Source organism: Urocampus carinirostris, chromosome 13 (genome assembly GCF_059441175.1).
Source record: "Urocampus carinirostris isolate Australia breed hairy pipefish chromosome 13, RoL_Ucar_1.0, whole genome shotgun sequence".
NCBI lineage: Eukaryota > Metazoa > Chordata > Actinopteri > Syngnathiformes > Syngnathidae > Urocampus > Urocampus carinirostris.
This window is the reverse complement of record NC_142361.1, coordinates 8,486,231-8,502,898: the sequence shown is the minus strand read 5'-3', so window position 1 is coordinate 8,502,898 and position 16,668 is coordinate 8,486,231. Positions and strand designations below refer to the sequence as shown.

At 39.8% G+C, this 16,668-nt stretch overlaps 1 protein-coding gene across 4 annotated transcripts in view; it reads left to right on the top strand.

The window, feature by feature from the left end:
- The window catches only part of marchf8 (membrane-associated ring finger (C3HC4) 8), a 129,929-nt gene that overhangs the window by 108,369 nt on the left and 4,892 nt on the right, over window positions 1-16,668 (top strand). For 3 of the 4 annotated variants that reach the window (XM_088350965.1, XM_088350964.1, XM_088350967.1), the window contains 5 exons: window positions 2,523-2,602; window positions 3,714-4,445; window positions 9,644-9,824; window positions 14,185-14,320; window positions 15,668-15,682. In XM_088350965.1, the coding sequence (XP_088207091.1) occupies window positions 2,523-2,602; window positions 3,714-4,445; window positions 9,644-9,824; window positions 14,185-14,320; window positions 15,668-15,682 (1,144 nt within the window). The remainder of the gene's footprint in view (window positions 1-2,522; window positions 2,603-3,713; window positions 4,446-9,643; window positions 9,825-14,184; window positions 14,321-15,667; window positions 15,683-16,668) is intronic. The other variant, XM_088350966.1, reaches the window with a different exon arrangement.

Sequence of the window (16,668 nt, the reverse complement as noted above, 5' to 3'; positions counted from 1 at the left end):
CAATAGATAATTAGCTTACCGCTGATGTTATCAGCTTTACTTTTGAATTTTACATTAGCCACCCCCCTAAAGGTATCCGCTTAGGAATGCACAAGCTAACCATAGGCCACACTTTGCCGATTGACCAAAATTAATTGACAAGGAGAAAAATAAATGAGGGACGTAAAAGAAGAGCACAGACAGTATAATATGAACCCATCGAGCAGGGTTGGGAAAACTTTTTGAGTGGAAGAAATTTTTCTAAGAGGCCGGGCCGGAGAAAAAAAAATGACTGATTGATGTATATTGCCTTTTTTCATATGCTGATAGAAAATCTTGAATCTGATACCTCAGCAATACATAAGAAAGAAAAGATAAGATTGTTTGCTTGTTTGGCAATTTCAAATGATGTATCCTAAGCAAAACTTTCCTGCTGCTTCTTTGTGTCTTGTTTCTTCAGCTACCTTCATCACTTTTTGCCTGAGGTCAGGAGTAGAGGACAAACATTTTCTTTCTTCAGGCATATTTGTTTTGCAAAAATTAATTAAGAAAAAATCAGGACAATTTTACCGTAAATTCTGCAATCATGTTTGTCCCATTGGTCATGTAAAAGGCCACGCTCCACAAGCACTTCTTACCATTCACTAATGGTGACACACAACCAATTATTTACATACTGTATATGTAGGGATCAGAATTTTCCGCGGATCCGCGGATTTCCGCTGTTTTTGAACCCCAAAGGTCATTCCCGTAAATCGTCTAAATTCGATGAGAAAATATTTTGGGGGGGTGAGGTATGATACGTGACTGTTTCATCACCCCAAGTTAGCAGTTAGAGATCGCGAGAAAAATCGGCAAAAAGAAGCGCAGCGCATTAGATCTATAACACACAACAAATAGATCGACTCCTACCATTGGTCGATAGGTTCGCTGATAACCAATCAGCGGAGCTTTTGTTCAGAGCATTGGCTTTCTCAAACATGGCGCTCCTTCCGGTCTTTTCAAACGGTGAAATGAGTGTTTGAAAAAGTAAATATGAAAATACTAAGAAAAGAAGACGAGGCTTTTGTCTCCGAGATTGATAAAGGAATCAAGAATAAATTTAAGTGGTCATGGCTGGAGAAGACTGTCACAGACTGACATGTATTTTCTTTAAGCATGTTCAGTTTGTGCATTCTATTTTCAAATTAATGATGAATGGTTATTAATGTATATATTTTCATATATATTGTTGATTAGTAGCTAAATACAAGGTCCATCTTCATCATCAAAACACAACAACAATGGTGATGGTTGTAACATTGTAATCCCCCAATTGTTTTAAACATCTTAAAACTGAAAAAAATACATGGTTTCTGTTTTGTTGGATTTAATTCATTCTAGTGCAATTTTCACATAGCAAATAAGATAAATGCCGTTGGCTTCGGGTGGGTTTGCCCCCCTGAGCCCCCCACCGGGCTCTGCCCTGGACCTGGCCGGGGCCTGCGGCCCCTGGACCCTGGCTATTTCAGCTGAAAATGAAAATATCCATTCTGATCCCTGTATATGCTGACCCCCGAATTGCAGTATTTTATTTTATAGTTCTAAATTGGACTTAGATGCAAATATACGGTAAGGGGAATATCACCATTAGGAGAAACTCTGCCTCCTTGAACTCTAAGCTTGAAACTGCATCACCATGACTGTATTTATTTGTACTTTGTGGGCAAATATCCCCACCCTAAATACTGCGCGGATGGTGGATCCAGGGTTGTATTTGACAAGGTGAGTAATGCAGTAGTATTTACAGATGATATAGTTATTGATGAAAGGCATTAAGTAATTGGCTAAAATAACGCTGTAACACACCATGTAGTAACTACAGTAGAGTTACTAGTTTTATTAATAACGCGATGCAGTACTCATCATCGAGAAAAGTATTTGCCTTCCAGGAACGCGTTAGTCCCAACACTGGCATACAGCATCACCGTATACTGTGCTCGGAGCATGGTCGTGGACAGAAAGAAAACATACATAGTAATCAACACAGCCCATAAGATTATTTGCTGATCTCAATACCGCCCTACTCTTTTTCTTTGCCAGATTTTAAAGAAAATCTGTAAGCATGACGTTGTAAAAGGTTTTTTCCTATTTATCTCAAAAGTCTTACCTTTTTGTTTACCTTCCACTGCCATGTCTAATCTTGTCGCATACTATCTAATTCAATTCAAGACAAGAACACATCTTAAACCGTGAAGATAAACATGTACAATCAAACCCAAGTATTGTCAATAGTAACCTCATTCCAACTTCATAAGTCGTCTTAAATTGAGCTCTTGCGTGTTACCTTTTGATTGGTGGACACGTTAGTCATCATCTATCACAAAGGCAATGTAAGATCATTTTTCAATGAGATGAAAGGTGGTATTTACCACATGATTCATGAATCCTTCCGCCATGTATTTGTACACAGTAGCAGATGAAAGTAACTGAATAATTATATTTTCTGCTCATGTACACGCTTTGCTGACTCCACATTAACGTGCCCCCGTTGTTGCTTTCAGGCCGGCAGTCCGACTTCAGTCAACGCGCCGTGCAGCTTCTCTAGAACGTCAGTTTCTCCATCCAGCCAAGACATCTGCAGGTACTCAGCTCATTACATGACATTTCCAATATTTTGTTGGAATTTCAAGATCGGAAGCTCAAATGCGCTGGAACTTTTATGTGTCAACCAAATTGGACCTACTTAAAACTTTGGAATACAAGTTTGTAGAGCTTAGGGGGGTTAAATCAAACAGCTAAACCAAAAAAAAATCAATTGAAACATGTACTGATTGAGAAGACTTTATATTGAGATTTGTCACAATAGCTGCCTATTTAAGCCAACATAAAGACAAGCCGAAGAATGAAATTATGATAATGATGGTAATACTAAAATGTGATTGCGATGCGAGTGATTCCATGTTCAGCTTTAGTTTTTAGTTAGTGTAGCATGAAAATAAAAAAAGAAGAGTTTAGATAGGATATCTAAAATATGCACGTACTTGATAAATGAACAGCCTTAGGCTGCGATCGTGGGTTAAAGCCAGTAGATGGTGGCAGAGAGTAACAGAGTTTCAAATTACGGACAGCCCCTTTAAAACGGGCTAAATTATCCGTCGAAAAACAAATATTCTTATTCTGTACCATGGAGCGGTTCGATGTCTGACAATATTCCCGCGGCCTGGCCACCTGATAACTTTACTAATAATCACAATAATTATAAGCCTAAGTACACTGTGCAATTGTTAGACCACTAGGGTTATACATGACATGGGAAAAGGCATTCAATTTTATGTCATCATGCTTTTTCACTCAATTTTGGAAAATGAAGAAAACAGAAAGTTCCCTGAAAGATATAACTTAACACAAAAAGCACTACAAGGTGAACAACTCTTTGGTGTATCTGATGAGGGATCAGACTTGTTTGGAATTAAAGGTTTGGAAGTCTAACTAAGGTTGCCCAGAAGGTTCAAATGCATTTTGAGTTCATCGGAAAATCGTGACAGCTTACTTGCATGACAAGGAAGCCGGCAATCAAATTAAACATTTTGTTTTCCATTAATTTGGTCATTCAGTGTCTCACGATTATGTCAGTCGGTTCCCTTCATTTGTCTCTTTTTCTTTCCATGGCTTTCCCAACCCCTTTTTTCCCACTGTCCTTCACCTCCACTGTGTGACACACCACATTTACATTAAACACGCGTACACACTAGAAGTGCAGATGAGGAGCGTCAGAAGCGGACCGCCGTGGTTCTCTTGGCTCCTAACGGGAAATGCTCGGAAAACCGAGGCGGGAGTGTCACCGTGACTACCGTCTGCACTGATTCCGGCGAATCCAAGCAGCGGGACTGGCTTTCGCTTATTAGAAGTGCCCGCCCCCCCTGCCGGCAATCCCCATTACGTTTCTCCGCATCGCTTAACGACGTGGGCCAACGCGTGGACGGCCTCTATCGCGGACTGCACTTTATCGACCGCACCTGCTCCGAGGGCGAGTTGGAATCCAAAGCCGGGGGGGATGCCAGCCAACCCCGGCGCACCCCGGCGGAAGCCGCAGCCGGGGATGGTCCCGACCCCGGTCAAGTCATCTCGATGCATCCCCACCTGGTTCCTTCTTTCACCAACAACTACAAGTACATGCTGCCCCCTTCCATCACTCCTCCGCCTCCTCCGCCAAACCCTCCTTGTCCCGACCATGTCAGCGTAAACTTCCTCCGACTCCTCCTACCCTTCTCCCGGTCTTCGACCTCGTCCAGCCTTCCCAAGTCCTCCAGCGCCATCATGGAGGGCAGCGAGTTGGAGTTTGCGACCGAGGAGACGGCGAAAGGAGTTCATTTGGCGCCGCTATGCTACATGGACGAGGACAGCGACCTGGACCGATGCCCGTCCCCCATGTCGGAGAAAACCGAACCGATGTCGCCCTTCTCCCTGTCGGGTGACTGCTGCAGGTGGGTGACTGACGAGACCGTTTCCACCACGCCTGTCCTCCACCTGTAACTTGGTAGAGACGACAGCGCAGGCAGTTAAGCTAGTGGAGTGGTAGACCAGCACACACACACTCATACTCATTTGTCCTCATTCATATGTACCCAGCATGTCCTTTATGGGGGTCCTATGTGGTTTATGGTAAGGTGAAAATAAATCATCCAAATCAGGGTTTACAAAAAACATTGTTTTCAGGGGTCTCAAATTTACCTGAAGGCTGCTTGAGAGAGTCCTGGTGCGGCTGGGCCGCATCAGGTTTTTCACATGAAAAGCTCTGATAAAAACATTGTAGGTTGTGCGGTCCTTTTAGAATTTTTGTGACTTAGGCCTAAAAGACATATTGTGAACCAATATATATAAATAAATTATAATAATACAAGAGGTATAAATGACTAAAGAAACCACATAAATTTGCTGACTGGATAAAATCAATTATTATTAATCAGTTTAGTTGCCTGTATTAACAGTTGTTTAACTTGTAACTTAGTAAACATGAATGGAACAGTAAACATGAACTGTTCTGAACATGGCTTCTCTTGCCTGCTTGCAAACGACTCCAAAAACGTCCGAAACGACCCACGATATGAGCTAAATGATCCCCCCCCCCCCAAAAAAAAACCCGCGTAAAATGACCACAAAAAAATTATTTTAAAATTTTAATAATGCACTGAAGAGTATGAAATGGTACTTAAAAGTCTAATCAAAAAATACAAAACCTCGTGAAGTGTGAAAAAGTACAGAAAAAGATCTACAAATTATGAAAATGTTCTGAAAGAATGAAAATATGCTGGAAAGTCCTAAGAAAGTAGTAGAAAAGTACTTATTATTTAAAAATCTAAAAATATACAAGAACCAACTGGAAAAATAACAACCCCTCAAAAAAAGACCTTAAAAGGAAAGGGGCCACGAACTATAATCCCACAAATCGCTGTTCCTCGTGTTAAAGCCCTATCACTGTTTCAAATAAAATGTTTGATAGAATATACATCAAACCCATACCCAATTTGGCAAAGGTGTCAGTGAAAGGTAAGTATAAAAATGTAGGTTTTTTTTTTTCATTTGACTACTAGTGCTATCAATTGAATAACTAATTCACCGCGGCCTACCTAAATTAGAATGGAGATTTGATGTTTCAATGGGACATCAAACTAAAATTGATATTCAATGTCAATAGCTGTTACTAGAATTGAAAATGCTGATGGGTGTCGGGTTTTAATCATTCCTTTAATGTATTTTAAGAAAAGGAAATTCCCACTCGCGTAGAACCGAACCTTGTCATAAACCGAGGACCCCCTTTCTTCAGTCCCATTTCATTTCCGTTTTTGTGTTTCTATCATGTCAGCCTGGTGGCATTGGCGATTTCAGCAGTACTTAGCTATCATAATCGGAGTGCAATAATAATATAATGTTCAAAATGTTTCCCAAATTTTTAGATACTACATGTAGATCAAGGATCCGGTAACAAAAACATTTTTAAAGGAACACTGTGTAACATTTGACCCCTATATGTTGCTGAATAGTGTCGTACAACTAAAAAGAAGGGCTACAAAGTCCAATGAAGAACACAAACTACAGAAACTCAAAGTGACCAAACTGTACCATTTTTCTTTTAATTTGTTTCGCCGAGACTTTTGGTAGGCTTTCGGTTTTTGTGTATACTCATTACAACAACGTGGTGAACAATGTCAGATCTTAAAGTTGTGTAAACAAATTTCTCAATTTATGTGTTTTTGCCTATTATTCAAAACGATGGTTTGTTTTTTATAGAATTGCTATGAAATCTAAACTAAAAGCTACTATTGTTTTGCTACATTTTAAACACAGCGACTTTACTGTGCTGCGTCATTTTATTTTTCGTGGTGCCACTGAGGAAAACGGCGACATTACATAAACTCTAAATACAAAACATTGCGATGGTGTCTGGAGACGATCTAGACGCCCTTCTAGAGAAGAAAATAGTTTGTGATTTTGCCAACATGATTCACGGCGGCGCAGTGGTTAGCGCTTGTGCGGCACAGTTCATGTCATGGGAACCTGTCGTGGGTTCAAATCCAGCTCCAGACTTCCTGTGCGGAGTTTGTATGTTCTCCCCGTGCTTGCGTGGGTTTCCTCCGGGCACTCCGGTTTCCTCCCACGTTCCAAAAACATGCATTTCAGGTGAATTGGCCGGTCCAAATTGTCCCTTAGTGTGAATGAGCGAATGAGTTGTCTGTCCCTGTGTGCCCTGCGATTGGCTGGCAACCAGTTGAGGGTGTCCCCTGCCCACTGCCTGGAGATGGCTGGGATGGGCTCCAGCCCCCCCCCCCGCGACCCTAATGAGGATAAGCGGTACGGATAATGAGATGAGATGAGATTCATATAATAAAAGGAGAAAAACGGGAGGTTTGACAGTACATTATTCAACATGTTCTACAGACTCACCATATGTGAACACTTTTACGTACAAATCAAGTTCCCAATTTATACATCCAAATTGAACAGTAGTTGAATTTATCAATCAAAAAGCAATAGTTCTCTTTCAGTATGCTTTCAGTATGATTTGGGTAATATTCATGTTGCTGCGGTTTCCTTTCATCTTTGAGGAACAAACAAATGCAATTTAGTCTATTACTGCGGCAAACACACAAAAACAACTTTTCTGGTTTATGTTGCAATCTGGCACTATTCTCCACAGTATGACGCTGTCCTCTAGAAATATAGGGCTCCCATTTTACGCAATGCAGACCTCATTTGTGTTTTCTTTCAGTGCAAGTAGTAAATATGAGCTTGTCTTTGTCTTTGCTATCTGGCTCTGTAATAGTTGCCATTTGGAAAACACGTGAGGTAAACAAGTTGCAGTACCGCTTCAAGTGTTGGGGGGGTTCTACAGCCAAAGGTGTCAACGCCAGATTCCCCACGTGGTATGCAGCAGGTGTGCGACGGGCTTTAGTCTGCAGGCGTCCCTAATGTAGCATCTCCATGCCACGTGAGCAGATCCCCTTCGAGGCGTCTTTACTGTTTTTACCTGGCCGAGGTCGAGCAGATAAATGAAAATGGCACCTCACTCACGTGCCCGTGCAGCGCCGGCTTCCACGTTGACGTCACCTGTTTTCTTGGTAAACAAATACAAGAGAGGCCGAGGGAGCCGAGGACCTCGTGCAATGGATTATAGGTATCAAATTGGCTTTGTGGTCTCTGAGCACACGTTTGAGCACATACAAACAACCCAAACAAACGACGTCATGACAGTTTCCCGTCAGATGGCTGCAAACATGAGCTTGCAGCAAGAATTCTTCTTTCTCGTGTTTGTATTCTCCATTTTTTTCAGCAGCTCTTAAAAAGATGGAGCCTAGTAAATGCTTCGCTTAGGTGTATAATCTAGCACAAGGTTGGGCACATTTTAGGATTTGTGGGGCACATAGGGTTAAAATTCTTGGCTTGAGGAAAACAAATTATTCATATACTTTCACTTCAAAAAGAGGTATCCATTAATTCCATTTGTTGTTTGTTCATTACTTTTGATGGGGAAAAAAGGGACTTTGTGTATTAGTTAGCGTTTCCATAGTGATAAAAACAACTTGATTAATTTAAGAAAAACAATGATTTGAATAATGAGCAAAAAAAATGCATGTACAAAAGATACAAATACTTGTATGTTGAAAATGTTGTATTATTTATTATATGAGGCTCACCTAGAGTAAGCTGACATTGTTGTCTGCCGTCTTGCTGCTGTAGGTACACCCAAAAACCTTGATAAAAGCTTGGCAAAAAAATGAGAGTGGTGGTGCGGTTTGGTCTTTTTGAGTCTTTGTAATTTGTATTACCGGTATCAGCTTTGTAGTGCTTGTTTCAGTTGCAATACAAAATACAGTGACATCTAGTGGTCGAATATTACCTGCCTTTAAAGAATGCACCGGTTCACTTTAGTTATTTGGAAGCTTCTTACGATAATTTAACGATTGGAAATTCGTAAAGCACCAAAAACTGTTAAATTATTGTTTTCAGGCAATGGTTTTCATAGGCTCATAACACATTTACCCAGAAATGAACAACCATAAAAATCAGTTACTACTGTATTTTCCAAGCTATAAGGCACACCAGACTTATGATGTCTCTTATGAGGCATACTGGCATATAGGGCGCATAAAATTCAGACTACAGTAGGAGGTACCGTGTTAATTCGTGTATAAAAGTTGGGCTCTTTATACACTTACAGTAGATAAAAGTATGATTGATCAGTCGATAAGTCAAAACCACAAAACATTGTTTGCAAAAGGGCCACTAGTGGTATGGATGACATACAATGAAAGCATTAGAGCTTATTTCATTATGAAACTTTTTTTTACTAAAGATACCAAAAACAAGGATTTGCATAGTGCACTTTGTTCTGTGTTCTGAAACAGTCCCTCACTTCTTCACCTATGCATCAATAACCTCTCAATATTACGTACAAAAGACCTTGTAAAGTATTTTGTAAAAAGACTGTTTTTGTTTTTTGTCTTTTACAACGTTAGACACACAGGTTAAGAAGTGGAAAACTGTTCAACCTATCACAATGCAGAAAAATGAGAAAAATGCACTATGCAAATCAGTGTTTCCTGCATTGTGGGTAACAATAGTGTGATAATATCATAATCTCTAATGGCTTTTTGTCATCTGAACCACTGATAGTATAGTGGTCAGCACCCGGGTTCAAATCCCGGGGCATACAATGGGTCAGCGGTGATTGTCGATTGATTGCTCATACACGGGAGTATAACCTAAAACGTTGTGTAGCAATGCGCACCTTTAAATATTGTATGCATTTCCATTCTTATTCACAGTATTCTGCGATGTTTGAGGTAAACTGGGTTAAAAGGCCTGCTTTCAAATTTTGGGCTAATTTGGGTTCCCTGTGTGCCCTGCGACTGGCTGGCAACCAGTTCAGGGTGTCCCCTGCCCACTGCCTGAAGTTAGCTTGGATGGGCTCCAGCACCCCCGCGACCCTAATGAGGATAAGCGGTGCAGATAATGGATGGATGGATGGATGGATGGGTGCGCTTAGTAGTGTGGAAACTACGGTAATAAATTTCCTAGTGAAGAATATCCTGCAGAGGACAAGATTTTAAATCCACCCCCATATTGTATGTCACTCACGTCTGGTGTTGGGCCTTAAAATATATTTTTTGTGACATCGCTTCAGGATCTGTCATTGCGAGGGCGACGAGGAGAGCCCGCTAATCACACCTTGCCACTGTACGGGCAGCCTGCGCTTCGTGCACCAGTCGTGCTTGCAACAGTGGATCAAGAGCTCGGACACACGCTGCTGTGAGCTCTGCAAGTATGAGTTCATCATGGAGACCAAACTCAAACCCCTGCGCAAGGTATCAGTATCAAGTCCTAATACATTCAGCGTCATAAGGAGTCGCTCCAGACACTAAGTATGGCTGCGACTAATGACTATTAAAAAAGTAGACTAGGCACTGACTATTGAAATGATTAGTCAAATAATCCGATTATTATGACGGTATTTGCTTGAATCTTACTGAGGTGAGCCAGACTCTGTTACGCTCAGCTGTCCTTGATTCGCAAGGTCTGCTTTGCAAACTTTGCAGCAATTTTTTTTTTTTCTGTATTCAGGCTAAAATGTTCCCAAAATTTAGTTTGGTTCTTGTACTTGATGTTGTTGTTAGTGTAGGTTTTCGCTCGAGAATAAGACGGTATTCTCAGTGACTCTCAGCAGATATAATCATGTATAGTCCTTCACACTTGGAAAAACTCATCTGGCGCCAATAGTCGACAATGGATTTCCTTTTAGGACTATTTCTATCATCCGTTTCTGTAAACACAGTTGACTAATTGTTGCAGCTCTAACACCATCATTTTATGGCACCAAGACAAACTTTATTTTAAATGTAGTTATAGCTACTTGATTTTTTTTTATTTTTTTTCTTGTTTGGACGAGTTTCCCAAACGATAATGTGATCAATGGATTGGCGACTGTCAACGTCTGTGTGTTTTGCAAATGAGACCAAAGTCGCACAGATGGCTTAAAAAAATTAAAATCGCACCAGCCAGGGGGGTAAACACTCTCAAAAGAGTCAACAGTAATTGTTTCGTTTTAATTTTTTAATAAACATATCTTGCAGTTCTGGTAAAGCAGCTTTCAGCTTGTGACTGGGACTGGTAACCTGCAGCTGCTACTTAGCGTTTTCCAACTTGTGAATTTGGTATTTCGTAAAGGTGAAACAAAGTTCATATACAGGGAGTGCAGAATTATTAGGCAAATGAGTATTTTGACCACATCATCCTCTTTATGCATGTTGTCTTACTCCAAGCTGTATAGGCTCGAAAGCCTACTACCAATTAAGCATATCAGGTGATGTGCATCTCTGTAATGAGAAGGGGTGTGGTCTAATGACATCAACACCCTATATCAGGTGTGCATAATTATTAGGCAACTTCCTTTCCTTTGGCAAAATGGGTCAGAAGAGGGACTTGACAGGCTCTGAAAAGTCAAAAATAGTGAGATATCTTGCAGAGGGATGCATCACTCTTAAAATTGCCAAGCTTCTGAAGCGTGATCATCGAACAATCAAGCGTTACATTCAAAATAGTCAACAGGGTCGCAAGAAGCGTGTAGAAAAACCAAGGCGCAAAATAACTGCCCGTGAACTGAGAAAAGTCAAGCGCACAACTGCCAAGATGCCACTTGCCACCAGTTTTGCCATATTTCAGAGCTGCAACATCACTGGAGTGCCCAAAAGCACAAGGTGTGCAATACTCAGAGACATGGCCAAGGTAAGAAAGGCTGAAAAACGACCACCACTGAACAAGACACACAAGCTGAAACGTCAAGACTGGGCCAAGAAAAATCTCAAGACGGATTTTTCTAAGGTTTTATGGACAGATGAAATGAGAGTGAGTCTTGATGGGCCAGATGGATGGGCCCGTGGCTGGATCGGTAAAGGGCAGAGAGCTCCAGTCCGCCTCAGACGCCAGCAAGGTGGAGGTGGGGTACTGGTATGGGCCGGTATCATCAAAGATGAGCTTGTGGGGCCTTTTCGGTTTGAGGATGGACTCAAGCTCAACTCCCAGTCCTACTGCCAGTTTCTGGAAGACACCTTCTTCAAGCAGTGGTACAGGAAGAAGTCCGCATCCTTCAAGAAAAACATGATTTTCATGCAGGACAACGCTCCATCACACGCATCCAAGTACTCCACAGCGTGGCTGGCAAGAAAGGGTCTAAAAGAAGAAAAACTAATGACATGGCCTCCTTGTTCACCTGATCTGAACCCCATAGAGAACCTGTGGTCCCTCATCAAATGTGAGATTTACAAGGAGGGAAAACAGTACACCTCTCTGAACAGTGTCTGGGAGGCTGTGGTTGCTGCTGCACGCAATGTTGATCGTGAACAGATCAAAGCACTGACAGAATCCATGGATGGCAGGCTTTTGAGTGTCCTTGCAAAGAAAGGTGGCTATATTGGTCACTGATTTGTTTTTGTTTTGTTTTTGAATGTCAGAAATGTATATTTGTGAATGTTGAGCTGTTATATTGGTTTCCCTGATGAAAATAAATAAAAAAATGGGTATACATTTGTTTTTTGTTAAGTTGCCTAATAATTATGCACAGTAATAGTCACCTGCACACACAGATATCCTCCTAAAATAGCTAAAACTAAAAAAGCCCCACTCCAACTTCCAAAATATTCAGCTTTGATATTAATGAGACTTTTGGGTTCATTAAGAACATGGTAGTTGTTCAATAATAAAATTAATCCTCAAAAATACAACTTGCCTAATAATTCTGCACTCCCTGTACATGTAAATCAGTAAATGACGCAAGTCTAATATTTATTTTCTACTTCCTAATGACAAGTGAGCTTTACAGTGGTTTGCGTTATCACTTTGCATCTTGGTCTGGTGTTTATAAGCATTAGAGCATCGTTGAAACGTAAAACTATTTTTGCGGGTGGCCTTCTCTTTTTGGTGGGTCAATCACCTCTGGAGTGACCTACTTGATTGCTTGTAAAATATTGTAAACCTGGCCAAACTTGTTCCGGCCAGAGAGAGTAGAATGTCTTTCTGGGAAAGCTTCTGAGTCAGTAAAACCAAAAGTGCTGATTCAAATTTTTGGGGCATTTTACACATATCGGTCAAAATACTTCTTGCAAGACATTGTGTTGAAATGTAATATTGATCTGTTGTAGAAGAGGGAAATGTCTTTCCTGCTGAGTCAGCAATACCAAAAGTGCTGGGTCAGTTTTTTGTGCATTTTTATATCTAGAGTGACCTACCTGATTGTGAAAGATTGTGATCCTGGCCAAACTTGCCTGGGACAGTAGAATGTATTCCTGGGAAAGTTGTTGAAACAGATAAACCAAAAAATGCCAACTTGGCTTTCTTTGGCAGTTTTCACATCTGGGGTAACCAGTCAGGACTGCCTGTAGAAGATGGTGTTGATATTCAATGTTCTGGGCTAGGAGATGGTAATGGGGAAAAATGCTGAGTCAACTAAACCAAAAGTTCCCCTTGGGCGGTCAGACACACAGACAAATATACATGTTTAGATCCCAAACTAAAACATAATCTCCACGGTGAGGGTCACTTTGCTCGCGGCTGATAAATATGTGAATTCACTAACATGGGAGTATATGAACTGATGACGATTTCTTTTCTTATTAATCATGTGTTACGATATGTCTGACCATTGTTGAGGCTTCGAGCAGCTCACAGGGAATGTCAAGTCAAGCCACATAGACAAGTGTAGGAAGTGAACAGCACGCTTGAACTGTTTTAGAGCAATCAACAGCCTACTCGGAAGTAATAAGTGCCGGCATACAAAAAAATAGCTCATAATTCATGTTGTATGACTTGCTGTATTGGCCACTGATTATTTTCCAAACAGAATTAGACATTGTGGAAAAACAACTATGTCGCCTCTGATTAATACCAGGGAAGTTTGTGTCTGGTGAGGCACAGTTAGATTTACTAAATAATAAACCTTATTCATCCTTTGATTGGCAGAGCAAGACACAATGTATAAACTGCAGCATTTTAAAAAAACGGTTTATTGTCTTACTCTAACTTATAATTTAAGTTTATACGCTGCTCTTTATGAGAAAAAAAAGGAAGAATAGAATAATTAATGATTATGAAAAGAAATCTATGCAATGTGAAAAAAATCTAAATGTGTTGACTTGCTGTTAGCCTGGTAATTCCATCACCAATTCCATTGTTTGGGACTGAGGTGTGCACCAAATCAGAATCCTTGGTCTCACTATCGCCCTCTGCCATGAGGCAAGAGAAGTCCATGCTTTATTCTGCATCTGCAGAGGCGCTCAGCACAGTAATTCCTTACGTACTAATTGTATTAATAATATTCATAAGGTAAAGTGAAAATTCAGCAATTTTGAAATAGAAAATCCAAAAATTGTAAAGGTAAATAAAAAAGAACTTTGAGGTTTAATTAATATAACAATTTGATAAACTTCTAATTTCATATCTTTATGATGACAGGTCATCACTGCTTAATGCTTAATGTATGAGAAACGCTACAGGCAGATAGGGTAATGATTAGCACCGGCAGTGTTGTTACACTTCAAACCCAACATGCACAGTATGTGACCACATCAAGATACTCTAAGGTGCATATTCTTTATCTTCTGTGATGACTAAGTCTTAAAGATTCCAGCAGCTGAGCGTGTGTCGGGAGTTTAATTTTTGACTGAATCTCTGCAGTGGGAAAAGCTTCAGATGACGGCGAGCGAGCGCCGGAAGATCTTGTGCTCAGTTACGTTCCACGTCATCGCCATCACTTGCGTTGTGTGGTCGCTGTACGTGCTCATCGACAGGACGGCCGACGAAATCAAACAAGGTCTGTTGTTTTAATAGCTTTTTTTTAATCACTGTGAGTTTAAATGTGCTTTATGTGGAGTGTAGTCGCATTAGTTAAAAAAGCAAGCAAAGTCATTTGTCGTGATCAACTTTTGCATCATAAATGAATAAATAAAACCGTATAACACGAGTGTCAAACGTAATCATGCTTAGGGGCCACATGGTAGAAAAAAACAACCTCAGTAAAAGAAAAACTAAATGAAAAAGTATTGAAAATTGAAAAAAAATTGACAATGTATACGGAAAAGTATGGAGGGGAAAGTATAATAAGTAATGAAAAGTATGAAAAAGCACTGAAAACTATCAGGAGAGCTGTGAAAAATGAAAAGTATTATTTGAAAAAAATATTAAAAGAAAAATTACAAGAAATACTGAATAATAATGAAATCTACTATAAAGTTTGAGGGAAAGCACCGGCTCGGTGCCCTTAGGGTCGGGTGCCCACCCCGGGACTGGGGGGTCACCAGTTCAAGCCTCGGCCAAATCATACCTAAGACTTATGTGTGCTTTTTCTGCTCTCAATCACAAACAAACACACTTGGTTGACAAACTACTGTCAGGATAAAAGCTAATATATCACTCTCCACCTGAACGTGCTTCCCTTAACAAATTAACTGCTCTTTTTACACGAGCTCTTAATCATACTCACACTTTTCTACAACAGACTTTTTAAAATGAGTGGGAGCGACGGAAAGAGAGCTTGGCTGCCTTAGTGAGACTAATTAATCGGCCCGTCGAATGAATAAATAGGCCGATACTGATATCCGTCAAGTTCCCAAATATCGATGCAGAGAATCAGTCCACTCAAAAATCAGTCGACCTTTCCTATGTATTGAGCAACATTACATTTTATGCAAGTGGGAAAAGAAGTATAAAAAACATGCTGAAAGAAGTGTTTGTGTTTTTTACTTGTAATTTAAACAGATTATCGCTTTTTTTTATTCTGCACAGTCTGTCTTGCTGTGAGTAAATAGGTGCCACGATATGTTTGTAAGGTTTTATCATTGCTTAATAAGAGGGATATTAATTATTAATAAGAGGAGCTTGACAGGTATATCAATGGGAGGTTTCACATTAGCATATAAAGATGCATGATTAGTATTCATAATTGCTCCAGCGGCTTCGTTACACATAAATCCCCCTTGATTGTTGCCTTTAATGTCCAGTAGACACAAAGCGTGGGGGCACACATTTGAACACAAAGTGATTGTTGACTTGCAATAGTGTATGCTTAAGACTTTGTGCTTTTTTGTTAGCTTGAATTTTTGTATTTTCAAGTAATGCCTCATTTTTTTTCTTAATACATACATTCTCTTTGTCCCTGCAGCCCGAAGTATTCCAGGTAAAGATTTGGAGTTTTTAATGTTTTTTTTGTTTTGATTTGTTTTTACTCTCGTCTGTAATTGCTGTTTCCCTTGCCCGTGTTTGTTTTCATGACTTTATTCAGAAGGAATCATTTATTAAAAATAATGTTCTGACTGTAAAGAAACAGTTTTCAAATAGCAATTTTCAAAATGCAGTACACCAGCGCCCTCTAACGGTTCATTCCGGTTAATAAATGGTTTGCTTGTTTTGTAGGTAGAAGTCTTTATTTTCAAATGTCGATGTAATGATTGATATCAGACGAAGTTTTATTTAAATCCTGTTAAGTCTCTATCCATTTAATGGTTTTTAAAAAATTGTAAACTAGTCGCTCTAATACATAGAAGTACAGCATGCATTTTTCCCTTTTTGATTATTGATAAATTTGCTTTATTAGTTTGATTGTTTTATATGCAGTCGTTAACTACTTCATTTATATTTATGTTTTTAGGATATTTTATCAAATATCTGTGTTTATGTATTATTTGACATTTACAGTTACTGAGCTACCAAATACTATGAATCTTCCGTCCTTTATTACACTAAAGTCAAGTCATGTTTATTTGTATAATCCTTAATCACAAGGAGTCTCAAAGGGCTGCACATACCACAGACTGTTGCAAACTACAGACTACACCCTGCCCTGATCTAAAACCTACATGAGAGCAAGGAAAAACTCAAAACCTCAACATGAGGAAAATGAAGAAACTTTGAGAAAGTCGTTAGCTGCTATCTATTAGCATGTAATCGTTGGCATCCACACGTAGAGAAATTATTATTTTTTTTAAACTTTTTAAGGACACCTCTAACTACGCACCCCACTTTTAATGATCAATGGACAAGACAATAGTCAACATTTAGCATTAATTATTTTCAAAGAACACTCTTAATGCACTTGGTTTAGGGTGTTGGATGACATAGTCTAAGTTTGCTTAATAATGTTTTCATAATTCTGTTTTTTTCTAT